This window comes from Leguminivora glycinivorella, chromosome 13, assembly GCF_023078275.1.
Source record: "Leguminivora glycinivorella isolate SPB_JAAS2020 chromosome 13, LegGlyc_1.1, whole genome shotgun sequence".
NCBI lineage: Eukaryota > Metazoa > Arthropoda > Insecta > Lepidoptera > Tortricidae > Leguminivora > Leguminivora glycinivorella.
Window position 1 is genome coordinate 19,185,709 of NC_062983.1, and position 23,914 is coordinate 19,209,622.

Here is a 23,914-nt window from a genome sequence, read left to right on the forward strand (position 1 = left end):
CGAAAGTGAAAAGGGCGTAACACTGAAACCGTATGTTACTCGTACACTGAAATTACTGTTCATAATCTAAGAGTAGGTTATTATCTCTAATTATGGAAGTCATTCACAAGAGCTTATAGACTGACTACAACCTGACGATTCAATCTGTATTATTTTTTCAATTCAACTTATTTGATTATTAAGTGCCCGCCGACACAGCAGTAGATTATATTTAATCTAATAGCCGCTCTTTCGATGAATATAAGTAGCTGTACGATTTTGACTGACAGTCATCATTGAATAGTACCGAGTATGTAGTTGGTCTTTGGAGAAAACATAATTAGGTAGGAATTGATTTTTGGAAGCGAGTAAGCAACTTCAGCAGTGTCACGAATGTCACGATTATTTTCATACATAATAACTATCAAATGTTTCAAGCTAGAACTCTGCCATTGGGTAAATTGTTGAATGACCTCTTTATCCCAGTCTATCGCAAAAATCTAAATTTACATAGTCGAACGATAAAGGCAGATAACGATCTATTTTTGCGGTAGAAGTTTTTGGTATATTCATTTAATTTTTGAGACTTTTTGGTATATTGATTAGTTTTGGAACAGGCAGTTTCAGCGTAGACGGACTATTTAGGCACTTTCGATTATTCAATGGTGGTTTTTTCCTTTTGACTGCCGCCCTTAAACCAATACAAGTTAAGTAAACCGTCGACAGGCGTGTAGTCTTATTAGACACAGTTAGTCAGTCAATCAAGGTCCAGTGCCGTGGGAAACGGCCGTTTCTTCGTCACAAAACACAAAAAATAAAGGACAAACGCACAATTGAATGTAACCGTGAAATGCCTGTTGTTAAACTACCTACTTAAAGTCAAAGACGCAATTTTGTCAACTTATAAGACGTTGTATGACTGCAATTTTATGTCACCTTGTTCGTAAACATTTGTTTTTTAAACAAGTCGTATTGTTATACTAAAATTCAAAGATGTTAAGTTGCAACCTCAAAATACATCCGAAAATACTTCTCGCAAAATCCAAACAGTCATTCATCCATACTAATATTATAAATGGGAAAGTGTGTGTCTGTTTGTTCGTCCGTCTTTTACGGCAAAAGGGAGCGACGTATTGAGATTTTTTAAGTGGAGATAGCTGAAGGGATGGAGAGTGACATAGGCTACTTTATGTCTCTTTCTAACGCGAGCGAAGCCGCGGGCAGAAGCTAGTTCCCTATATATGAGAACATACTCGACACGAAAACCTCAATAAAACACTAAAACTCCAATCAGCCATAAACGTATCATTGCTATAACATTAATTGTTCTAACTGTACTTTATTGGACTTGCTAAAGTATAATATAACTTGGCAGACGTTCGCTGCTCTTCACATCACTTACCAACCAATAACAGAAAAACTTCCTTCCATACCAAATATAAGATATTCAGAGACCTTACTCCTACTAGCTAGTGAGACAGAATCTATCACAGCGAAGGTAGTAAGCCCATCTAGGCTTTCAATCCCACCCACGCTACGCCTACACCCCTACAATATCATAAACAGCCAACGTCCTTTAAAATTAACACACACTTAAGACTCTTCTTCATTGAGTTGTGCAGAGAATTTTGGGTCTCCGCCCCCGCTGCCGATTTGAAGGTCGAGCAAATTGTCAGAGTGCCATGTCGTTACATATGTAAATTGATAAGAGAGCACGGGTTTAACGAAAGTTCTGATAGATAAAACACAAGATATTACTCTGTTGCATACTATTGTCGTATCCATTTTATTGAATTTAGCACACCGTGACCAGTTTACTGTTTTCTGAGGTGAGATTCCAGGCGGACAAGCACGGTAGCGGGATATGGCTTATCGCGATGCTGCGTCCTTTTCGCACAGTTTGTAAGTGCGAAAGTGTGAAACTTGATAGGCTTTATCACGCTTGGTTCTTTCCATTATATATATTCAAGATGCTCTTTCATCGCTTTGGGTAAAACGACTTGACAAGTGCAAGAGTGACCCATATATTAACTACAGCGATAGACGACAAAGACGCGTCCATAATAGACCCGCAGTTATATTTGCTTCCCTGTCTGCTATTGAATTGCCCGTCGTTCAACAAAAGCGGAAAGAGGAGAGAGCAGCACTTGAATCCGCAGCGTCAAATATATGTATACATACATTTCGTCTTATTTCCATATAATAATAAGGTGCAAATCCCAAACACAACAGCAGGACAAAGCGGCAGACACAGGAACAAAAGACGAACGTCAACCTGCATCACAACTATTACTCCCTTTTAGCTATAGCCTGATCAAAGCACAGTTACCACTTTACTTAATTACTCGGCGACCCAAAATTAATCTTGGCCGCTGTCACGCGATGCGAGCACCACATTCATCTCGGTTTGCGACAAGATGAGTCGACGCCACTCGACGCGACGCCCTGTTGGATTGGACGAGTCTCTGTTGACGCTCCTGCTGGTGTATTACTGAAGAGTACCTACTATGCAGAGGAGCACTATTTGTAGGCTGATATTGTGGCTGATTTTGGCTCTGTCAGAGATGCTTCTGAGCATTTAATTTGCTACATACCTATTGTAAGATATTCATAAGGCTGCTGAATTAAATTTAGATTTTTGTTGAGATCCCATCGAAAATATTGTTTCAAGAGACGTAAGTAAATAACCATTAAGAATCTGCTTCATCTGGAATAGGGCGAATTTCTATTCTAATGAAAATGTCCTTATTGCGTTTGAGGCATAAAGTATCTGTGATGCAAAGCCACATATATTGTAGTTCAAAGTATCGACGATGTTATTTATTAGCTATTCAGACCTGCGATATTCATTCATAATAGTCCTTTGTAAACTGGGGTACAGTGCCAAAGCAATTCAACAAAAACTTTCTAACCGACTCCCTCTCTGCTCTGCCTATAGAACCGAGATATCCGAAAGCTCGTCTTTTCACTCACAAAGAAAAACGGCTTGTAGGAAATTGAAAGAAATTCAAATAAATAAATCGGCCATCACATGGGTACCACAGAGTTCGTAAAAATATACATGCAAAAGTGCAAGTACCACCAAAGTTCAATCGTTTCGGGGCAGTCAATAATGTGAAAGAGTAATTAGTTGAAATGATAAAGCGGAACAAATCTCAATCAAATCAAATAGTTTTAAGAGATTCGAACTGAATTGAAAATCTAGTTTCTTTCATAGTACCGCATACTTGCAAAGTTTAAAACCAGAGCTTTTGAAAGTGCGTGTAGCTCAAATCTTAAACGCGCAGTTTCCACGGACAACACAATACAACTTATACAAGTGGCGGCACTTGAAAAAAATTGTTTGCTTTGTGTCCCGCCTTCCAAATAACAGGAAACCGTCGAGCACAATGAGCACCATATTGTTCAGCAGGTAAGGCGCCAGCCAGCCGGCTGAGCCGGCCCAGGCTAAAAGTATTTGTTACAAATACAGTATAATGAAAGGGGTATTGGGTGTCGGAAATTGTGGTGAGAATACCGTAGGCTGGGAGTTCGTATTGGCTTCGGGTGCGCGGGAGAAGCGGAATTATGTATGGACCAGAATAACGTGATCTGATGTTGTGACTTTTTAGGGTTCCGTAGCCAAAATGGCAAAAACGGAACCCTTATAGTTTCGTCATGTCCGTCTGTCCGTCTGTCCGTCTGTCCGTCTGTCCGTCTGTCACAGCCGATTTACTCGGAAACTATAAGTACTACAGTGATGAAATTTGATGGGAATATGTGTTGTATGAACCGCTACAAAATTATGACACTAAATAGTAAAAAAAAGAATTGGGGGTGGGGCCCCCCATACATGTAACTGAGGGATGAAAATTTTTTTTTCGATGTACATACCCGTGTGGGGTATCAATGGAAAGGTCTTTTAAAATGATATAAAGTTTTCTAAAAAACATTTTTCTTAAAGTGAACGGTTTTTGAGATATCAGCTCTCAAAGTCGTAAAAAGTATGTCCCCCCCCCTCTATTTTTATAACTACGGGGTATAAAATTCTAAAAAAAATAGAGGTGATGCATGCTAATTAACTCTTTCAACGATTTTTGGTTTGATCAAAGTATCTCTTATAGTTTTTGAGATAGGTTGATTTAACTGTAATTTTGGTTAAGATATTGGTTTATTATATTTGCTGCTACGGAACCCTTTGTGCGCGAGCCCGACTCGCACTTGGCCGGTTTTTTCTTCGTCAGTTTTGCTTTGAATGTGTTCATATTTTCGGTTGCATTGCATGTCATTCCTCGCTAGTAGAGTAGCGCTCTTTGACATAATTGTTCAATTCAGTCAGTCCAAGACTAATATATATCTTCATTAGCAGTTGAATTTTCCCCTGACCTTCGAAATACCTATTTGACCTGAGAAAACGGTTCGATTGCATTAGTTAATAGACACTTATTCACGCCAATAAACCCATTTATGAAGGTCCTTAATAGGTAAGTGTTACTAACAGTTCTCCTCTTATACTGGTTCTATAGATGCTCTGACTCTCCCGTGTATGTTAAGCGAACTCAACGAAACCCCTGTATCCAGATTTAAGCACATCGAAACCCTCCGGCATTTGTACGTTACAGATTTTACGAGATACGTTCGGAATTTAAAAGCATCTCGAAAATTCTCCTCCGGGCGTTGAAAAATGTATATGATCGTTTTTGTCGAGGTGGAACGTGTTTTTGTTGAATATCATCTTTGGTAAGGCCTATAAATAATAGATTTGGAATACCAAGTATTAAACTAATACTAACAAGGTGAATACTTGAATAGAAAAGAAGTCCCTATTCTACGAATCAGATTGGATTAGATTTCCGATAGTAAACATAGACGGCAGAAGGGATTTTAAATTTACACGCCGCAAACCCAGAAGTGTTTATGTCGTACTGCAGATGCGGTCCGGTGCCCTCAGACCGATCATCTTGCACCTGCGGTTACAGTTGCAACTACCGCCATATTCTGTTACATGCCGTCACATTGCAAATACAGCTTCGACACACGTGTATGTGGAATACAGGAGTCAAATGTTGCTTGCGGCGGAATATATAGTTACAAAGCCTTGTCAAAAAATATGATAGGGTTTAGAACGGTGTTCAAAACCAAACTACAAATAAAGAACATTCCAACAGTGATGACACTGATGCCAGACCTTCTCTCTCGTTGAGTTCTCATGTACGGTGACAGATTCCAAGTGATAAAAGATTCGGAATTTTTTATATTGAGCATGAAGCAATGTATACTTGTGCACTCTAGGAGCAACAAAACAAATATGCGCGCCATGTGTTCCGCCTCCCACGTACGGCCGTGATCCTCGCTACGTAAACGTGCTTGAATAATTCCAGGCATTCGTTAGCCGATGCATCGATTCAATTAGCTTCTGCTCGTTACCGGGTCACGTCTAATGAAACGGGGATATTACTGACTTAAAACGACCCTAAACGCTAATACATACGTAACGATTCGTATCAACAACAGTCATGATAGACCGACTTATAAAATATATCATAAATTCGTCTGTGTGAATTTAATGTTCCTTTTGGCGATAATTAACGGTCACGGTTGCCACGCATGGAAAACTAAAATTTTTCGTTTGGCAAGCCGGAATCAATATTTATAGAATATTTATTTTCTTTACATTAGTATAGGTAATGTGTACGCTACGTTTTTGAAGATACATATTTAAATTTAGACGTTTCGTTTGGGCTTCGTCCATGACCATGACGTTCGGACCTCTACTAACGACCGTCAGCTATTTTTCTCTTCGTGGTTATTATTTAACGACTATAGGTATTTTAATAGCCACCAGATTAACCGCAAACAATTATCATGCGTGCTTCACGTTATTGAATACCGAACATGTATACTCCTATGAAAAGCATGCGGAATATATCAATATGATTGCACGAATGCATACATATATTTAAATGTATTTGTATTTATAGCATTGGAAAATGTTTATTGCCATCCGTATCACGCTCCAGTTTAGTGGCAAAACAATATCGTTAATTCTTACGATGATGTTCCCCAAAATAAGTACATATGTAGTATAACAGAAACTCCCTTGGAATACCAATACGTAGCAATGGTTGTTTTTTGGAAGTGCCTTCCGAAAATATAACACATTCTCTTTCCTTTCCTGATCCTGATACACTTGTGGACCTACAATAATGCTACTTAAGTCGAGACCGAGAGATAGAACGAGACAATGACAAATTACTTTATGTGAGTGTGTTTAGTAAAACGAACCACTTTGTCGGTTATGATTAAGGCGAGAATTACTTGTATCTTTATATGAATAAACTGACACAGCGGCTTTATAGCAATCGACAAAGTGGGACGTTTTCCCAAGCACATTCACTTATGAAACAAACAAATGTACTTACCTAAACCTAAAACACATAGGACTTTGGGAGCGACGTCGTCTTCGTCTATCCAAATCAAATCTGAATTGTCTATTATGTAGGTACACATTCGACTTACAATGAATAATTTTACAATAAAATTGTGCCAAGTTGGATCTCGAAACAGAAATCGTAGGTGGTAGTCACTAAGTGTCCTCAGCTGCTTTTTCTGGATTATTCCAGTAGGAGTATTTTTAAATTGGTCACTCATCGTTAATTCGCTTCTACTCATTTCCTCAAAGGTTGACTGGAAGAGATCCCATTAAGGGATAAGTCCGCCTACATTGTATATTACTGACTCTGTAACTGTGTCTCTTTTGTTTCCTTTATCCATACTAATATTATAAATGCGAAAGTAACTCTGTCTGTCTGTCTGTCTGTTTTTTTTTTTTTAATACTATGTCGGTGGCAAACAAGCATACGGTCCGCCTGATGGAAAGCGGTCACCGTAACCTATGAACGCATGCAACGCAAACAGTGTATGCGCGTTCCATTAGTAACTTGTACTTAATGTTAAGTTGCACAATCCAAGGAGGGTTCGGGTTGCCGACGACTAAAGGACAATATACGGAACAAGTTAGTTCCGTAAGTCAGGACCGCACCCTCGTTGAGCTCTGGCAGCCTTACTCACTAGCAGGAACACAACACTATGAGTAGGGTCTAGTGCTATTTGGCTGCGGTCTTCTGTAAGGTGGGCTCTGCTCTAGATTGTGCTGTCTGTCTGTTACGCTTTACGCTTTCCCGCTTAAACCACGCAACCGATTTTGATGAAATTTGGAACAGACAATCTTTAGACCCTGAGACAGAACATAGGCTACTTTTTATTTCGAAAAAAAGGGATGAAGGGGTTGAAAACGAGGTTGAAAGTTTGTATGGGATTTCTTAATTTTAAAAGATAAAACCATGAAACTTTATATTTTAGCACTTGATAAGAAATCATTGAACATCTTGATAACGATAGGGATAGGGATAGGGATAGGGATTGGGATTGGGATAGGGATAGGGATAACGATAGGGATAGCGATAGGGATAGCGATAGCGATAGCGATACGGATACGGATACAGATAATATGGGTATCGTTAGAGGGATACGGATAATCGGTCGGCGGTCTCTTACAATCAATGTGCTCTAAGACGATCGTTGTTTGCTTGCTTGAAGATTACGTTTGCGATAAGTATAAGCAAAATGTAAAAAATTTTAAGGGATAATAGAAAAAAGTACTTTTTACCCACCGATCATAGTGTCGAAATACGGGCTATGTGGGATGTTTATAAAGGTTTCTCCAGCGTATATAGAATTACCTACGCTGTGGTCGATGTGTAATATTTCTACAATCATTGCAAGCAAAAGTATTATGTGCAATCGAAATAATCGCAGATAAATATACCTACAGAGAAACCTAAGGATCCAAATGAAAATCTTAATGAATACTTTTATTACGCGGGCGAAGCCGCGGGTAAAAGCTAGTGTACAATAAAGCTTATACATACATACATACATACAATATTCCTATTATTTTGGGCTCAGCCATTCAACTAAGAATTTTCGATATCAGTTAGGTTAGAACTTCTGCATTACTGATGTCAACTTGTATGCTGTGAGCCACAAGCGTGTAATCTCGGCCATCTCAGCCTTCGTCACGGTCTCTGTCCCAATTCTGTGGTTTAGAAAAAATCTCCGGTTACAGCTGCTAATGCTGCTATTTCGAAATGGGTTTATTGTCGCTCGGTAAATTGATCTTACGCAATGGATCTAAAATTACGTCTTAAAGTCGAATATAGGTACAAAATATTTTAGTACATATAAATGTATCTAGCTCTATGCTAATGTGTAAGTTATGTTAAGCTCTAGAGCTTGAGCCTTTTGGTTTTGCTAATATGATATGAACCATTTATACATTTATACAAATGTGAGTATCATCACACGTAGATAAATATTATTCTTATGACTTGTTGATTGATTGTTGCATGCAACAATACTATCATCAATAGGTACTATGAGCGTGAAAAAACTCGTCTCTATTACATCATGACTATACAAGACTACACTCAAAATATTTGTTTTAAATTAAACAAAATAAACATTAAACATTGTTATAGAGTTGTCACTGGGAAATACGTTGTTTCTATAGTTTAGAATATTACATAAATTATTCTTGGGAATCTCCGCTGACATAATTTTACGAAAGGTCATGGCACTCATGGCGATTTATTTCTCCGTATCCGTCCTTTTCTTCTACCATTCAATATTTCAAAGGCTAAAGGTAAGGGGTCACTTTATTAGGGAGACTCTTGAGTTGTGGAGGGAATTTATAAAGGTTAAGGGTTACTTACAGGGTACAAGCCCCAATCGTATCTACCCAAAGAGGAGAATCACTGTCATTTCCAATTGGTTCAAAAAAGTCTACTAGGTAATGAACCTTTTATAAATGTCAAGCATTAAGCATGGAAATGACTAAGATCCGCATTTTTAACCTTTAAAATTTGGTGTGGTGGAGAAATTCATGGTGTCTTCTTTAGACCACGATTTTTATGTATACAAGAAAACGAAAAAAAAAAAAAGACTATAAAATCGACCACATCTTATCATACACAGACAAATGGTCAAAGGAAATGCAAGGGCCAGAGAAGATTATAACAAAAATGCATTTTCTTCTCATTTTCTGGAACCGTACGGCAAATATTCCAGTTCGTATGGACTGCGTTCGTAAAACAAGTGAAGACCATTATGTTGATTCGCCACACATTCCGGGTTAACGCGCTTCAATGGCTTGCGTCATTTCTTATCTCGGAACTGCATCGGATTTGAACATTTGATGCCTTTAGAAAAGTGTAATTGACTTAAAAGAAACCTCCTAATCTAATGAAGTAACTTAAAATTACCGTCTTAGAAACCCGCTGTTGGTTTATATTCGCTGTCGAGAATGTTTTGTCGCGTCTTTGACCTTTGCTTAACCAAGTGCCTTTATCATTTCACTGCACGAAGCTGAAAGTAATGTTCTCTGACAAAACGTCTAGACTACGAATAACTAAGCTGGATTAATATTATGTAGATGGCAGACATACCTAATCATGCGATAGTAGTAGTACCAAAACCACAAACATTTGGACGTTATGACACGAATGATGTGGATTATCTATCGCTTACCATAGTGCCGGTTAGTTTTCGACAGACGAAAAATGATTTTGATTGGAAGGGATTGCTCAGACAGCAGAAAGGAAGAGCTTCTTTAAGTAGAGTTTTTAGATCTTGCCTGATAGGCGATTTTATCAACATTGACCTTAAGATGTGGTATGATTAGTACTAGTAACAACTTTGCATAATCAGAGGTTACATCAATACTGGTCATAAAGAATACCTCTCCTAGCCTGCGATCCGTGAGCGAAGCGAATTATAACATCTTGTCAGCGTTGGCTTGTGTACGAATCCAGGACAAGCGAACTTTCTATGTTCCCCGATGTTTTTGTCCCAGTTAATTTGGTCCTTCCAGTGTGCGGTGGGAATACATTGGGGAATGCACCATTGCCCTTGCAACTGTATGACGGCGTGACGCAAGTCCGACGCGTCACGTTACCCAACCACGGCAATGCGGCCTCGGACACGCTAATCCGCACTAAGCCTGCCTCACACTTGGCGACTTGAGACCTTTCCAGGCAGATCTTGATTTGACACTCGATTTGGATGGATCAAGAGCTTGAACTATAGAATTTTGGTCTACATTTCAACAACTTTAAACCTTCATGGTTTGTATTTGTTGAATTGATTAAAATCAGCACCAATATATATTAGTATAGGTAGCAACTCTTGTTCTCAGTTACTTTAACTTTGGTCAATAGTGAAAAATCGTGTTGAATAAAAAGTCTTCAGTCTATTATTACGGTTGCTTTAGGGCGAGTTTCTAGTCTGAGAATCAACCGTGAAATATAGTTCTTTTGAGGAGTAACTGAGAGACATTGTGATTGTAAGTTTTGTAGTTATCAAATGCAAATTTTTGGCAATTACTATTTCAACTGTTATTGCATCTGATCTGAAGTAATGGTTACCAATGTCACCACATGCAGTAGGTAAGTAGTTAGTTATATATTGAAATTCATAATCCCAACAATGAGATTGATCAGTGGTCGACATGGCCAACAACCAACAAGACAGCGTGACATGTTTATGCAAGTCTTAACATTACGTATGGCGCAACCCAACCTGCTCAAAAGCATTAATAATAATGCGCTCCACGTATCGACAAATCTTTAAAGACATCTAAATCCTTGGGATTATTCACGTATGTCCGGGGAGCTCTATAGGCCCGCTTTAATTTCGCGGTCCCCCTTAACCTCGTAACGCCATTGAAATCCAGCCATGCTTACGTACTCTCAAAATTAATTCCAAGATCATTTGTACGAGTTCCCTCTCGAAACTGTTATTTGAAACATTAAATTGCGGTATGAACTTCAAAGATCCCGCTCTGAAGTTGTACAATCGTGTATGGCTTCTCTGCTAGATTGGTAATATGTATGTATATACATTTGAGTAAATTATATTCTGCTGGCTAGATTTACTAGCTTTGAGGTATATAATCGCCGAGTTTAATGCACATTTGACTCATTTGCAATTCCACGTACCGTCTTGCACAAAACGTTCTTATTGGTAGGGATGGTGGGGTCTTGCGTGTTTACGTCCAATAATTGTAATTGAAATTATATTGGATGTTGATTTGATTTGATGGCTTATGTATTTATGTCTTGTCCATGATGTACAGCTCATTATCGCCTTTACTTAGGTCATTCTTTTAACAAGAAAAAAATTATGATAGTGTACTGAACTAAAGGTCTTCACAGTTGACGCAACCCTCAGCCCTCAGTTTACCGTAAAGCGTTGTATGTTTCATAGTATACCGCCGAGTGACGCTGATCAGGCTGACAAGCGTGGTTGGTGCAACTGGCCCTAATACAGTCTTGATTAATTATACCAGCAGTCAATCCTCAAATAATTTAAAAATCAATATCTGTAGCAACAGTCGTAAGTGAAGCGACAGGGACGATAAGCAATCAGAGCGTCGCGGGCGCGCCGCGGAACGGTGACGTAACGCAGCCTTCACACCTCACGACCACCGCTCACGTACTCCTCTACCACTTACCACCACTTCTCATTGTCTGCCCTGTGATCTTGAAACTTGCGAAGGGCAATGAGCAGTACCTACCTTTTACAGTCTGCCAGTCTGGCTTATGAGAACGAAATTATCCCGACTGATCTTGCAATTGGCTCACATTAGTACCAACGCTCACGCACTTCTTAACCACTTACTAGCACTTCTCATTGTCTAAACTATGATCTTGAAGCTTGCGAAGGGCAGTGGGTGATACGGTGGTACCTAACATAGTCTATGTTACGAGAATCTCAAAACCGGCTCCAAGTTATACAACAGTCGACCACTTGCGTACTCCTTTACTACAAGACTTAACCAGCGCATTTCATTGTCTACTCTGCGATATAGAAACTTGGGAAGGGCAGTGGGCCAGTCTCGAGAGTTCCCAGTATAGCTACCTGGATCAATATCCGAACTTCAAATACAGCGTACGGCTTGGCTACTAAATACTCGTAGGTACAACTGTCGACCGTCATCACCGACCGGTCAAGTTCAACTTATAATAGCTTTACTCCACTTTTGTGGCCTTGGAACTCGTGACATCCACTAAGCTGTATTAGCAAGATCCAATAGCTGCATGCATACCGATTCCTACTAAATATAGCAGCATGGCGAAACGCCAAACAGGCTTTACCAGCCAACGCTATGCAATTCAATTTTCTTTTGCCCCTTGCCGAGGGAATATCCTGCAAATTATTCCTTTTTTAAAACCAAAAATTAATTAATTAATATGATCATAAAATGGTCTAGGTACTTTAAAAGCGATGATATTGAAATGAATTAGAGGTCTACCTTACGTAATTGATTCGATAAGCTCTCTGTGGGAATTGCGATTGTTATGTCGTGAACCGTGATAGAATTATCAAGGCTCTTCGTTTTTAAACATTTTATGAACCCAGCGATTTCCTATATTTAACATAAATGCATATTCAATTACATTTAGTAATTATACATATTAATTTACATTCAAGCACTCGCTCTGCTCCCTGAAAGCGTCCTATGTTCTATTAACTAACGGAATACTTATTAATCATAGTAGCTTTGTACTTTGTATAATTTATTGAAATTAATTTCCATAGAGTACCTAGTCTGTTAATATTTTTTGATGAATACTTTTGCATGTTAAATTGTATCTTGTTTTTTTAATGCATGGTAATTATAAGATGTAATGTTTGAAAAGAAGTGGCCCGCCGAGTTTCTTGCCGGTCCCATAGATTGGATACCCTCCTCCACTGAGGGGGGACTGAAATCTTCTCGAGGCTGAGGCGTAGGGTTAGAGCCGGCGTAGCTTTATTTGACGTTCATATGCGCATTGTAATATGCCTACTTGGAAAATAAATATTTCATTTCATTTCGGAACGTCTCTTTGTCCACAGATCGGTAGGTCGTCAGAATCGCCGATCGACTTCGTGGTAATGGACACAGTGGCAGGCGACAAAAGCGGCGACACGAAAGTGCTGCAGAGCACAATTTCGCGGTTCGCGTGTCGCATAATCGCCGACAGAGAGGACGTCAACAACTGTCGCATATACGCCGCTGGGTTCGACTCTTCTAGAAATATATTCCTCGGGGTACGTCTATAATTTTTCTGAAAATATTAGCCAAGTATTAAGAGTCGGTTTACCGATATTAAGACAGTCAAGAAGATCTTGCGAACACTAAGTATTTTTAAACCTAAATTAGTTTTATTAGCTTCATCAGAAACTCGTGGTAAAATACATATGCCTACAGCTAGGGTTTTCCCTAGTTTGCAAATTGTAAATCACCATTTCTGTGTCAAAACCACAAGACCAAACGGTTTTGTATGTTATCCAATTTAACCCTACCAGGTGTTATAACACCGATTCTTTTTTTTTTGCTTTTTCTAGTGGGTAAGTGACAATATACCAAAATATCCCGGAAAATCCGGGGGTAAGAATTTTTGCATTTAGGGTTATCTGGGTTAATCACGGAGACCAAACTGTCATCCTCCTTTTAGTTTTCCCCTAAAATAACCTAACAAAGAAAACATAAACAAAAAACCACCACCGCAAAACGGCAAACTGACCATCGACATACAAATTTCAGGAAAAAGCAACGAAATGGACAGAAAACCACGAGATCGACGGTCTGACGACGAACGGCGTTCTCATGATGCACCCGCGCGGTGACTTCTGCGGCGGCAGCGCCACCTGCGGCCCGTGGCGTGAAACTTCAGTCGGCGGCGCCGTGTTCTCACTGAGGGAGAGTCGGTCCGCGCAGCAGAAGGTAAGATCCTAGTGGAGCAGTCGCCGAGTACCGACGGACGATGAACGTCCTCATGATGCACCAGCGCGGTGACGCGACCGCGCCACCTGCGGCCTGTCGCGTGAAACGTGTAAGCCGCATTACCTAGGTACCACTTACTTATCAGCACACATCACGTCCTTATCCTTATTTTTCAAAGTTCTTATTAGTAGATCGTCCTCGCTGACTACAACAACTTATACTTAGTTAATGAGGCACCGAAAATGATTGATGAAGTATGAGGAAAAAATGCCGAAATAGCCATAGAAGGACGTTTGAAGACCTTGAAGAAACACGAATGAAATGTAAATTAATAGTGAGACGTAATAACCCACATGCTCAAAGCACGCTGTTACTGCTGTTACTCGGGTAGGTACTTAAATAATCTGATTACATACATAAAAACGAACTGTTCTCGAAGTTTAAAACTTAGCTTATCAAAGATAGCCATTCAAGGTCGCAATCTAACATCAAGGACGTACTAGCAAAGTACAGTTGCCAACTCGTAAAAAACAATCACATAACTCATGTGAATCGGTTGACCAAGAAACCCACTGCAGCGGAACCATATTTCATTACCGTAATCAGACCTACTGCGAATCACTACGTTCTTTCATTCGCCTCTATCGCTTGAATATTGAAAAGCGACAGAGTGCCAGATAATCAAAGCTATAGGAAGGAAGGAGATAGAGAAGCGCTGGTAGCCTAGCGGTAAGTACGTGCGACTTTCGTTCCGGAGGTCGCGGGTTCGAACTCCGGCTCGCACCAATGAGTTTTTCGGAATTATGTGCGAAATATCATTTGATATTTGCCAGTCGCTTTTCGGTGAAGGAAAACATCGTGAGGAAACCGGACTAATTCCAATAAGGTCTAGTTTACCCTTCGGGTTGGAAGGTTAGATGGCAGTCGCTTTCGTAAAAACTAGTGCCTACGCCAAATCTTGGGATTAGTTGTCAAAGCGGACCCCAGGCCCCCATGAGCCGTGGCAAATGCCGGGATGACGCAAGGAGGATGATGAGGAAGGAAGGAGATCGGAGATGCCGGGCGATTGGTATTGAATACGCCGGTCGCAAGTTCTTGAACCCACACACATTTGTAGAAGGACGCTCGATAGCCCGAGCGCAATACACGCGCATCCTTTCAACCTGTGTCTCACAGATGTCATATATACCATAGATCAAGCAAACGTATCTACTTAGCGTGTCAAATGAACTCGGTGAAATCCACTGAGTTGTCCGTCTTTACTCGCAGCTTGCAGCTTTCGGGCGTCAATTTTTGTAAGTTGAAGTCAACCAAAACATAAAAAATGCCTCGTTACGTGATATTCAATTGCAACAACACAAAAATTATGAACAATCAAGAGCCTGAGACATATTTAAAATTACAGGCAAGAATCAACTTCAGTACAAAATTTGACACGCTCGGCCCCTATACAAATATATGAATTTGTTTCTTCTATCTAAATTAAGTTCTGTGCTGTGTCTAGTGTCTACTACATGCGAACGACCAGAGAGTCGTCTCATCACGCACGCACACAACTGTATGGTCAATGAGCTAATAACAGGGTACGTACCCGAATATACAAACGCTTACCCTTATCGTAGCTATCTCTATCGCTCTTCCGTATTGGTGCGACAGAGCCAGACTTCGTTACGATCGGCGTCTAGCGTATAAGATTGTCATTTCGGTTAGACCGCCTGGCCCCGTAGCCGAATGGCATTTCTCCGACGCCAAACGAAAACGAAACATAGTCCGGCTCTGTCGCGCCAATACGCAAGAGCGATAGGGATAGATATCTACTATCGTTTCGTTTCGTGAGCGTTTGTGCCATTCGGCTAGGCACCCTGAGCAGATAATGAAATGTTGATTTTCGATATTTGCAGTAGGCCTTGGGCTTGCAATATGCACCATGTGGCATATGCTGAATTATTATATTAACATTCTCAACGCTCCGTATGCTGTTTAGCTCTCGCGTAATGTATTGTAATAGCGGTATATTTGTGTGCTAGGCCGGTGATGAAATGTTCAAGATAGATTTAGAATTTTGTTACTTAATTGGATGCACAAAAAAGCTAAACTGGCGTTATGGAATGTATTGATATAGATACCATTAACTATTTATTTATTTATTTAAACTTTATTGCACAAAAGAACAACTTAATGTACAAAAGGCGAACTTAATGCCATGAGGCATTCTCTACCAGTCAACCTTTGGGCAAAGCAGAGAAGATTGTAGGCGGTGCATTAAGAGACCAATTTTGAAATATCAATCAAAAGCTTAGACATATAATATATTAACGTACATACAATTACATACTATTTTTACATAAATAACGATAGGTTATATAATACATAGGTACTCATATATTATCTAGTAATTGTTATTTTGATGATTCATTATCGAAACAAAATTTCTCACACTCATATGATTTGCTTGGAAATTGAACAGCCACTATTATGTATGAGTACTTACTAACGTTAATAAATCATACTTCGTCTCTACTTTATCTGTAGGTACGGCTGGTGAAATTTTCTGCTAGGCAACACTGAGCAAAAATAAACCTACCTTAACATTAGGTACTTTACTAGTAATCAATTTTAGGCATGCCGGTGGGAATCGGCTTGCATGATTGCTGGTAGGTACTCAAAATTAATTAAGTTTCTCAAAACACATTGAGTAGGTAGTGCTCCAATTTAGATACACAATAACTTTGTTATTTATCATATTTCTTTTCGGACTGTTCTGTCTTAACCGACTTTAGGCCACGCTGCTTATCTTTTCTATTTCTAGTTAAACCACTTTACTGATCAAAACATTTATATTTACCCCTCTCAGTGATCCCATAACCTTACGTAATATTAAAACCATCTTTTCCAGGGTCTCCCTTGCCAGTCAGAAAGCAACGTGCTCCGAGACGGGACCATGATAGACTTGTGCGGCGCCACGCTGCTATGGAGGAGCGCCGAGGGACTCAAGAATTCACCTGTAAGCTTGCACATTACTATTCAATTTGAAACATTACGTGTCTCTCTGTTATCACCTTATTTCTGGCACACCTCGGACAATGGCGATCAAATCTATGAAAGAAACGCGTTCTTACGCACACAATCTAATCTCGTGTAGCCGAACGCGTGACCACCACCGCGTGGACACCTTTGTATGCGTGAGATAAGACAGATCGACTGTGAGGTAACTGAGAGCGGGTGGGGGCGGCACTTTCAGCGGGAAGCAGGGAGTGGCCATACTGTATAATCGTACTATTAAAGTTCGGCCATACATGCGCATTTTGAGAGCGTAGGCGGAGCGTTAGCGGAGCGCACGCCGGCGGGAACTAACGAGCGCAGATTGCGAGCGGAATGCGCGCGGATTGCGAGCGGAACGCCAGCGTTCGTCCGGCGCACCGCTATCATTGGCTCCGCTAACGCTACGCTATCAAAACGCTTCATGTGTGGCGGAGGCTTTATACTGTGCTTCTGGACCGATTTTGTTCCAGTAATGTCTGTTCAAGGTGTAATTGTCCTCGTCTTAGATATGACGGCGGGAACACGCCTTATTTACTTCTTTAAGGACTGTCCTGGAGAATCCCCTTTTCCAATTCGCTCATTTAGTCACCTTCACAGCAAGTCGCTGGTCTTCATGAAAGTGTTTGAATATGTAATTGAATAAACAAATGTTCGTTTTCAGACAAAACGTGACCTGGAAGCATTAGTAGACGCACTGAACGCGGGCCGACCGCAATGTCCTGTAGGGTTGAACACGCTGGTGATCCCCCGCAAGCTGTCCTCGGCGCAGCAGGACCTCAACCAGCCCTACGTGTACCTCAACTGCGGACACGTTCAAGGTCAGTACTCTCAGCACACCTCGGACACTGGCGATCAAATATATGAAAGAGGTTCCTAGCACACAGCCTAAGCTCGTGTAGGTGCGTTGATTGTATCAGTGAAATATGACAGGTCGACTGTTCGCGTTTTTGACAGGCGGTAACTGTGAGGTAACTGAGGGGGGATTGGCCGGCACTTTCAACGGGGAGCGGGAGTGGTACGTACGATAGTACTCTTTATTATACTGTGCTCTCAGTAGACATGGAAGCATTTATAAATAGCAACGTTCGTTGCCAACGAAGGCGGGCGGGACCACCCTGTCGGCTTGAAAATACTGGTTACTCTTGTAAACTGTCTTCAGCACAACATGGTACGTACCCAAATGCACAAACGGTTACGATAATATCGTTATCGTAGCTAGCTATCTCTACCGCTCTTCCGTATTGGCGCGAAAGAGCCAGACTGCGTATCAATTAGAGATGGGCGGCGGGAAAATACCCGGGGTAGATATCGGGTATTTACCGGGTATTTACCCAATCTACCCGATATTTACCTTTTCTACCCTAATGAGTGGGTATAAATAAATATTATAATAAAATGGGTCATAAATTGAATTTAATCGTGAAAAAATGTTTTCTTGGTATTGTATAATATATTTATATTTTATTAATATAGTTCTATAAACATATATCGAAGTATTTGTATTGAATAAGGAATTTGTTAAATATCATTGACATGCTTGTGTGTTTGTTACCTCCTCCTCCTAAACGGCTGAACCGATGGGGTTGAAATTTTGTGTGCTTATTATAGTTCCTCTCAAGTAACAATTTCTGGTCCTATAGTGGTCGAGGACACCAAATTAAATAACACTAAATGGTCCTATAAATAGTCTATATTGGTACTGTAGAGCCGATTAGGCGCAATTATGCAGCCATTTAGTGATATAATAGGCCTATAGCAGTATCATCCGTGACGTTTAAGGTCTATAATGGTGATGTAATGATGACTATTGTGCTAATTTGTTGACATAGAGGACACAGTAACGCTATTATAGTATCAATGTATGCTATAGTAGCATTTGAGATTCCGTTATACAGGTTATTTTGTTCTATAATAGCAGTTGCCGTCCCTTTTAATGCGAAATTTCTAAAATAATTTAATGTGTGTAATATTTAACAAAAACTGTTCTAAACGAGGAACTTAACGAAAAGTGGCGTGTGAACTTGTGAAGTTTAGTGTCAATTAACATAATTTGGATTTCGTATACTTCCATCATTACTGCAAAAAGGTATGCGATGGAAATTTTACCGTTAAAAGAATATTAGTTTAATGGAGTATTTTAAATGCGCCCTCGATTTATACCATGTTTTGAATAAAATAAATAAATATAATTTAATACAATAAAATTATTGGCACCATAGTTTCTACTATGGATCCAAGAAGTAAAACATACGCTTTTATAGTTCGACTATATCACTTATCATACGCATTCACTGCCATAAGCCCGCCATCGTGGATTCAATTAGGGTTGCATGAGAATTTAACTATGATCCAGTTTAACTTATAAGTTCTTTATATAGAAAACAATACTTGTTTTCAATGTTTTACTATAGAAAGATCTTTTAAACAGTATTAATAAATGTTGTTTTCTTTTTATTATGACAAATCTAAACAACAATTGGTCGCTATGTGTATTTTTAAAGTTAATTTCTAGAAAAACACTGTACGGAACCAGATACCGCATCTTTGGCCTGATTTCATAATTACGATGTATAAACACCATAAAGCAGCCTTTTAAGGTCAAAATTGTCATTTAAAAGTAATCGTTTTCTACTCTTATATATCTGATTTGGTTTATAAAACATATAGTAAACTCAGCTATAACGCTATTGTGTACCGAAATCATTATTCAACAGGTCTGTGATATTTAAAGAGTCATTGTGGCGTATACGGCGATGAGATATAAAAGGCATTAGAAAACGATTATAACCTTTTCAAAGCTATATAAACGTATCCTGAAAACTTCATTATAAAAATAGCTCTATAATGGTATTCATATCACTACTATACAGTGTTAAATACTAAAGCAGTGTTTTCCAAAGCCACTATATCTCAAAATAGTGGTATAGTTAGGTTTTAAATCTGTTAAAACACAACTACTAAAAATACTATAAGCGGCTTGTTGGTAACTTTAATAGCGCAAATTGATTGCATAACAGTGATTTCTAACACCATTATACAGTAATATTGTTCTATAATAGTCATATTTGATCCTGTTATAGACCAGGCCTATAGGGGCTCTATAAAATGGTGATATAAACGTTTACATCACTTCCTAATAACACCTTTTAGCTGTATAACGCAACAACTATAGCGGCTTGTCGGGAACCTTAGTAGCGCAAATTGATTGCATAGCAGTGATTCCTAACACTATTATACAATAATATAGACCTATAGTAGTCATATTTGATCCTGTTATAGACCAGGCCTATAGCGGCTCTATAAAATGGTGATATAAACGTTTACATCACTGCCTAATAACACCTTTTAGCGGTACAAGCTTATAGAGCTAAAAGGTGTGACTGGAGGCTTTTATACGACAGGCGGTCACGCCGAAAACCTTTATACGACATCTATAGTAGCTTTTAGCGTCGAAAACCAAAATTATAGCACTAAAATGTTACTTGCTGTTTGTTTGGTAAAGCCTACTATCTAGCCGGTCCAGTATCTAGCCGAAGTCACATAGAAGGCATTATTACAGTCCGAATTCAAAGCAAGTGTTAATTAAATTCACACATGGACGTGGCGCTTGTTTAACTAAGTACAAACTAAATTATAAGTCTCCCATAAATAAAAATAAAAAAAAGTAACTGATCGGTCAAGTGACTTATTGCACCCTTTCAATACGGATGCAACTACCTGGCGTTTTGCAAAGCTGTGACCTCATTGGCTAATGAATTTGAATTTGTCTGTCCACCGTGTTTAAGTTAAGTAAGTTATTTGAATACTTAGTGGGCCTAAAACATCTGGGGAATACAACTTTTTAATTGAATGTGGTAAATTACACATGATATATGGAATATTTGGAATTTCTGTTAACATTTTAATATTAGTTAGTCAAATATATATATTTATTTTAGTAGAAAAATATATTTCAGTCATGTAAATTAAGAATAATCTTTAATTTCATAGATTATTTTTTATACCCGCTCATTTGGGTAGATACGGGTAAATACCGGGTAGATTGGGTAGATATGGGTATTTTCCCGGTATTTACCCGTCAGCGCCCATCTCTAGTATCAATCAGGGTTTAGCGTCAACGATTGTCATTTTGGCCGGGCCGGCAGGACTTTAATAAGCAACAACGTAAGTATATCTACTCTCGCGTCCAAGGTACCTACACTCGTAAGATAGTATGTTTCCATGTCTCAGGCCCATGGGATCCCGGGATTTTGGAGGTTTGCTTGGAGCCTAAGCCAACAGTTCAGAACAGAAGGGCTTTAAAAAAGACAATTTAATCTAACACGATAACATTCCCAAGTGCTCAATTTAATACGTATACATCCGGAGATGTTCCTGGCAGTGTGCCTGGTTTTTTTCTGGGATAGGAGGCAAACGAGCAGACAGGTTGCCTGATGGTAAGCGATCAACGGACACCCGAAACACCAGAGTTGTTGGAGGTTCGTTGCCGGCCTTTAATATGGGTGTACGCTCTTTTCTTGAAGGCTTGAAGGTCGTATTCGGTCCTGTGTAGTGTGTAAAGACTATTGCAGTGCATATGATTATTTTCGTTATCAACAGATGCCCTATTTAGTAATACCTCCAATGTATAATTTAATTTTGTCAAGATGCGTATTCGATATGATCCCAGGCGAGCACTCGTGGGGCGCGGAGAGCAGCGAGACCGGACTCCGCAAGTGCCCGATGTGCATGACGCCGGGGCTGGTGGTGCGCGTGTGCATGGGCATCGAACCCGCGTTCTACGTGGACGCCGAGCCGCCCACCTACGCCTTCAACCCCTGCGGGCACATGGCTTCTGAGAGGACTGTCAAGTAAGTACAGACATACAGAGTAGTCTCTAGTGCCGTGTACATTTCGTCACCTTAACACGTTACAATAAGGTGAATGAGTGTAGACATGTATATGAACTGGAGTGTAGGTGAACATGATCGGTTGCAGGTACTGGGCGAGCGTGGACATCCCGCACGGCACCAACGGCTTCCACGCCATCTGCCCCTTCTGCGCCGCGCCGCTGCAGGGCTCGCCCGGCTACGTGCGCCTCATCTTCCAGGACAACCTCGACTGAACGCACCACGGTACATACACCTACTCACTACCTCCACCCATACCGGGGACATTACACACGCATCATCCATCCAGCGAAGCTTCTACTGTGGGGGCTAGGCGACGATATACATACTTAAATAGTGGGTGTTCTGGTAATAATAATGACCGCTGTCCTGGATGATCACAGGTTCAAATCCTGTCGGAGGTGTAAAAATTCACGCGGAAAACGTCCAATGTAAACGTGCCTCGGCTAAGGCAGGTCGCTCGGCCGAGGCGCGTCTGCGAAGCGCGCTTGTCGCGTGCGCACGTTGCCTCGCTCTATGATGACCGGGCTATTGCCGACGTCTATAGATTAACTGAAAAGGATTAAGTACGCCTTTGTACTCGATCTGTTCTTTGTTGTACGTTTCTCAATTATACATATAAAGAATAACCATACATATTTGTGACGTTATCTGGGAGAACCTTATTATCAATGACGCTTACGGCGTTAAGGGCGATGTTCATATACATTGTACAACTATACAAATACGACGCCGAGGGACGTAAGCGCCATCGACAATAAGGTCCCTTTACCCAGACAACATCACATTAAAAAAAGTAAACTTACTGTACAACAGCAACTACATAATTTCTTTAACATATTCCTTTGTCTTTTTCCAGGTCCTGCAGCAGGCGTTTTTAATTATAAATAAAAGGGCCTTTTATTTACCAATTAACAAGATTATTACGAAGCGGCCGCCACCACGTCAGGCCGCAAGGAAGTTATACAAACGAGCGGCAGACCTCATAAATATGAACAATGTTCAAAATGTAAAGAAAAAACTAAGTACGAAGAATTTTATACATTGACCCGTCTGTTCCTGTCTATCACACGCGTGTAATTTTATTGCTATCCCGCTCACACCGTGGTATAAAATCCCGTTATCATAAGCAGGACAGCAAAGAGAGATATGAATAGGGTCAATGTACGAAATTCTTCATATTTAGCGTTGTTACTTTATACATATTTATGAGCTCAAAACGAGCAAGGTTATGTCCTCCTCGATAAGTTGAGAATGTTTTCATGACCTTTAAATTATGCACTAATACCTAATACCCTATTTTCTTTTAATGGAATCTCACTTTTTACCTTTTTCCATATTTCAACATAGCTGTAACGCTGGACTTACTCATATCAGAGACGAGACGAATAAAGACTGTTAATATCAATCAGAATTATACTCGATCATAGAGTTTGGCGTTAGCAGTCTTTATTTAAATAGTTTCTGCAAAAAGCGAATGAATGTAATAATGAAAATGAAATATTTAGTTTGTTCAAGAGACGCAAAATAATGATAATGTTTACTATGAGTGTTACGTTTATAAATTGATGTGTTGATGGTGTCTGTATGTTTATTGTGTCGTTCTTAAGGTAACACTTTGTCAATTGTCAAAAAAGGACGAAAAATATGAAATGTGTATAAATCCTGAAAACTGATGAAAAAGTGATACCTTTTGTCTGAACGCGTCACAAATAGGTATTATAAAATGTTCGGCTAATGAAGAATATTTATTTGTTAATGTCAAGATGTATGATAATGCAGAGAAAATGCGAGAAACTACAAAAAAAGTATTTAACGCTTTGTACATTGCTATGACTTTTGTTTTAAAATGATTATGAATGGAATAATAAGAAAGATTAATTGATTAACAGCAATAGAAAATTTACTTATATTTTAAGTGAGGCTGACTCTATCGACACATATTCTATTGTATAACTGAATTATATCAATCTACGTAACTAGAGATGAGTTAACGATAAAGACTGCTGTATAATAAATCTAATGACACTTTTCAGTTTCATTACATAGTATATTTACAGTCTTTATCATTACAAATCTTTGGCAAGACTAACCTATTTTAAAGTAAGGATGCTAATCAAGAAGAATTTCGTTCATAGACCCGTCATTTTATTGTGTCACTAATGACAATACAGATGTATTGCGAAAAGATTTGCCT

The 23,914-nt window shown here is 39.6% G+C and overlaps 1 protein-coding gene across 2 annotated transcripts in view; it reads left to right on the top strand.

Moving 5' to 3' along the window:
* Window positions 1–23,646, top strand: part of LOC125232390 (protein pellino) — a 100,284-nt gene extending 76,638 nt beyond the window's left edge. Inside the window, exons 4-10 of one of the 2 annotated variants that reach the window (XM_048138033.1) lie at window positions 12,916–13,110; window positions 13,607–13,786; window positions 16,683–16,790; window positions 17,490–17,646; window positions 21,498–21,678; window positions 21,806–21,942; window positions 22,577–23,646. In XM_048138033.1, the coding sequence (XP_047993990.1) occupies window positions 12,916–13,110; window positions 13,607–13,786; window positions 16,683–16,790; window positions 17,490–17,646; window positions 21,498–21,678; window positions 21,806–21,932 (948 nt within the window). In that variant the 3' untranslated portion in view covers window positions 21,933–21,942; window positions 22,577–23,646. Of the gene's footprint in view, window positions 1–12,915; window positions 13,111–13,606; window positions 13,787–16,682; window positions 16,791–17,489; window positions 17,647–21,497; window positions 21,679–21,805; window positions 21,943–22,572 lie in introns of both variants that reach the window. The other variant, XM_048138034.1, reaches the window with a different exon arrangement.
* Window positions 23,647–23,914: the final 268 nt, after the last annotated feature.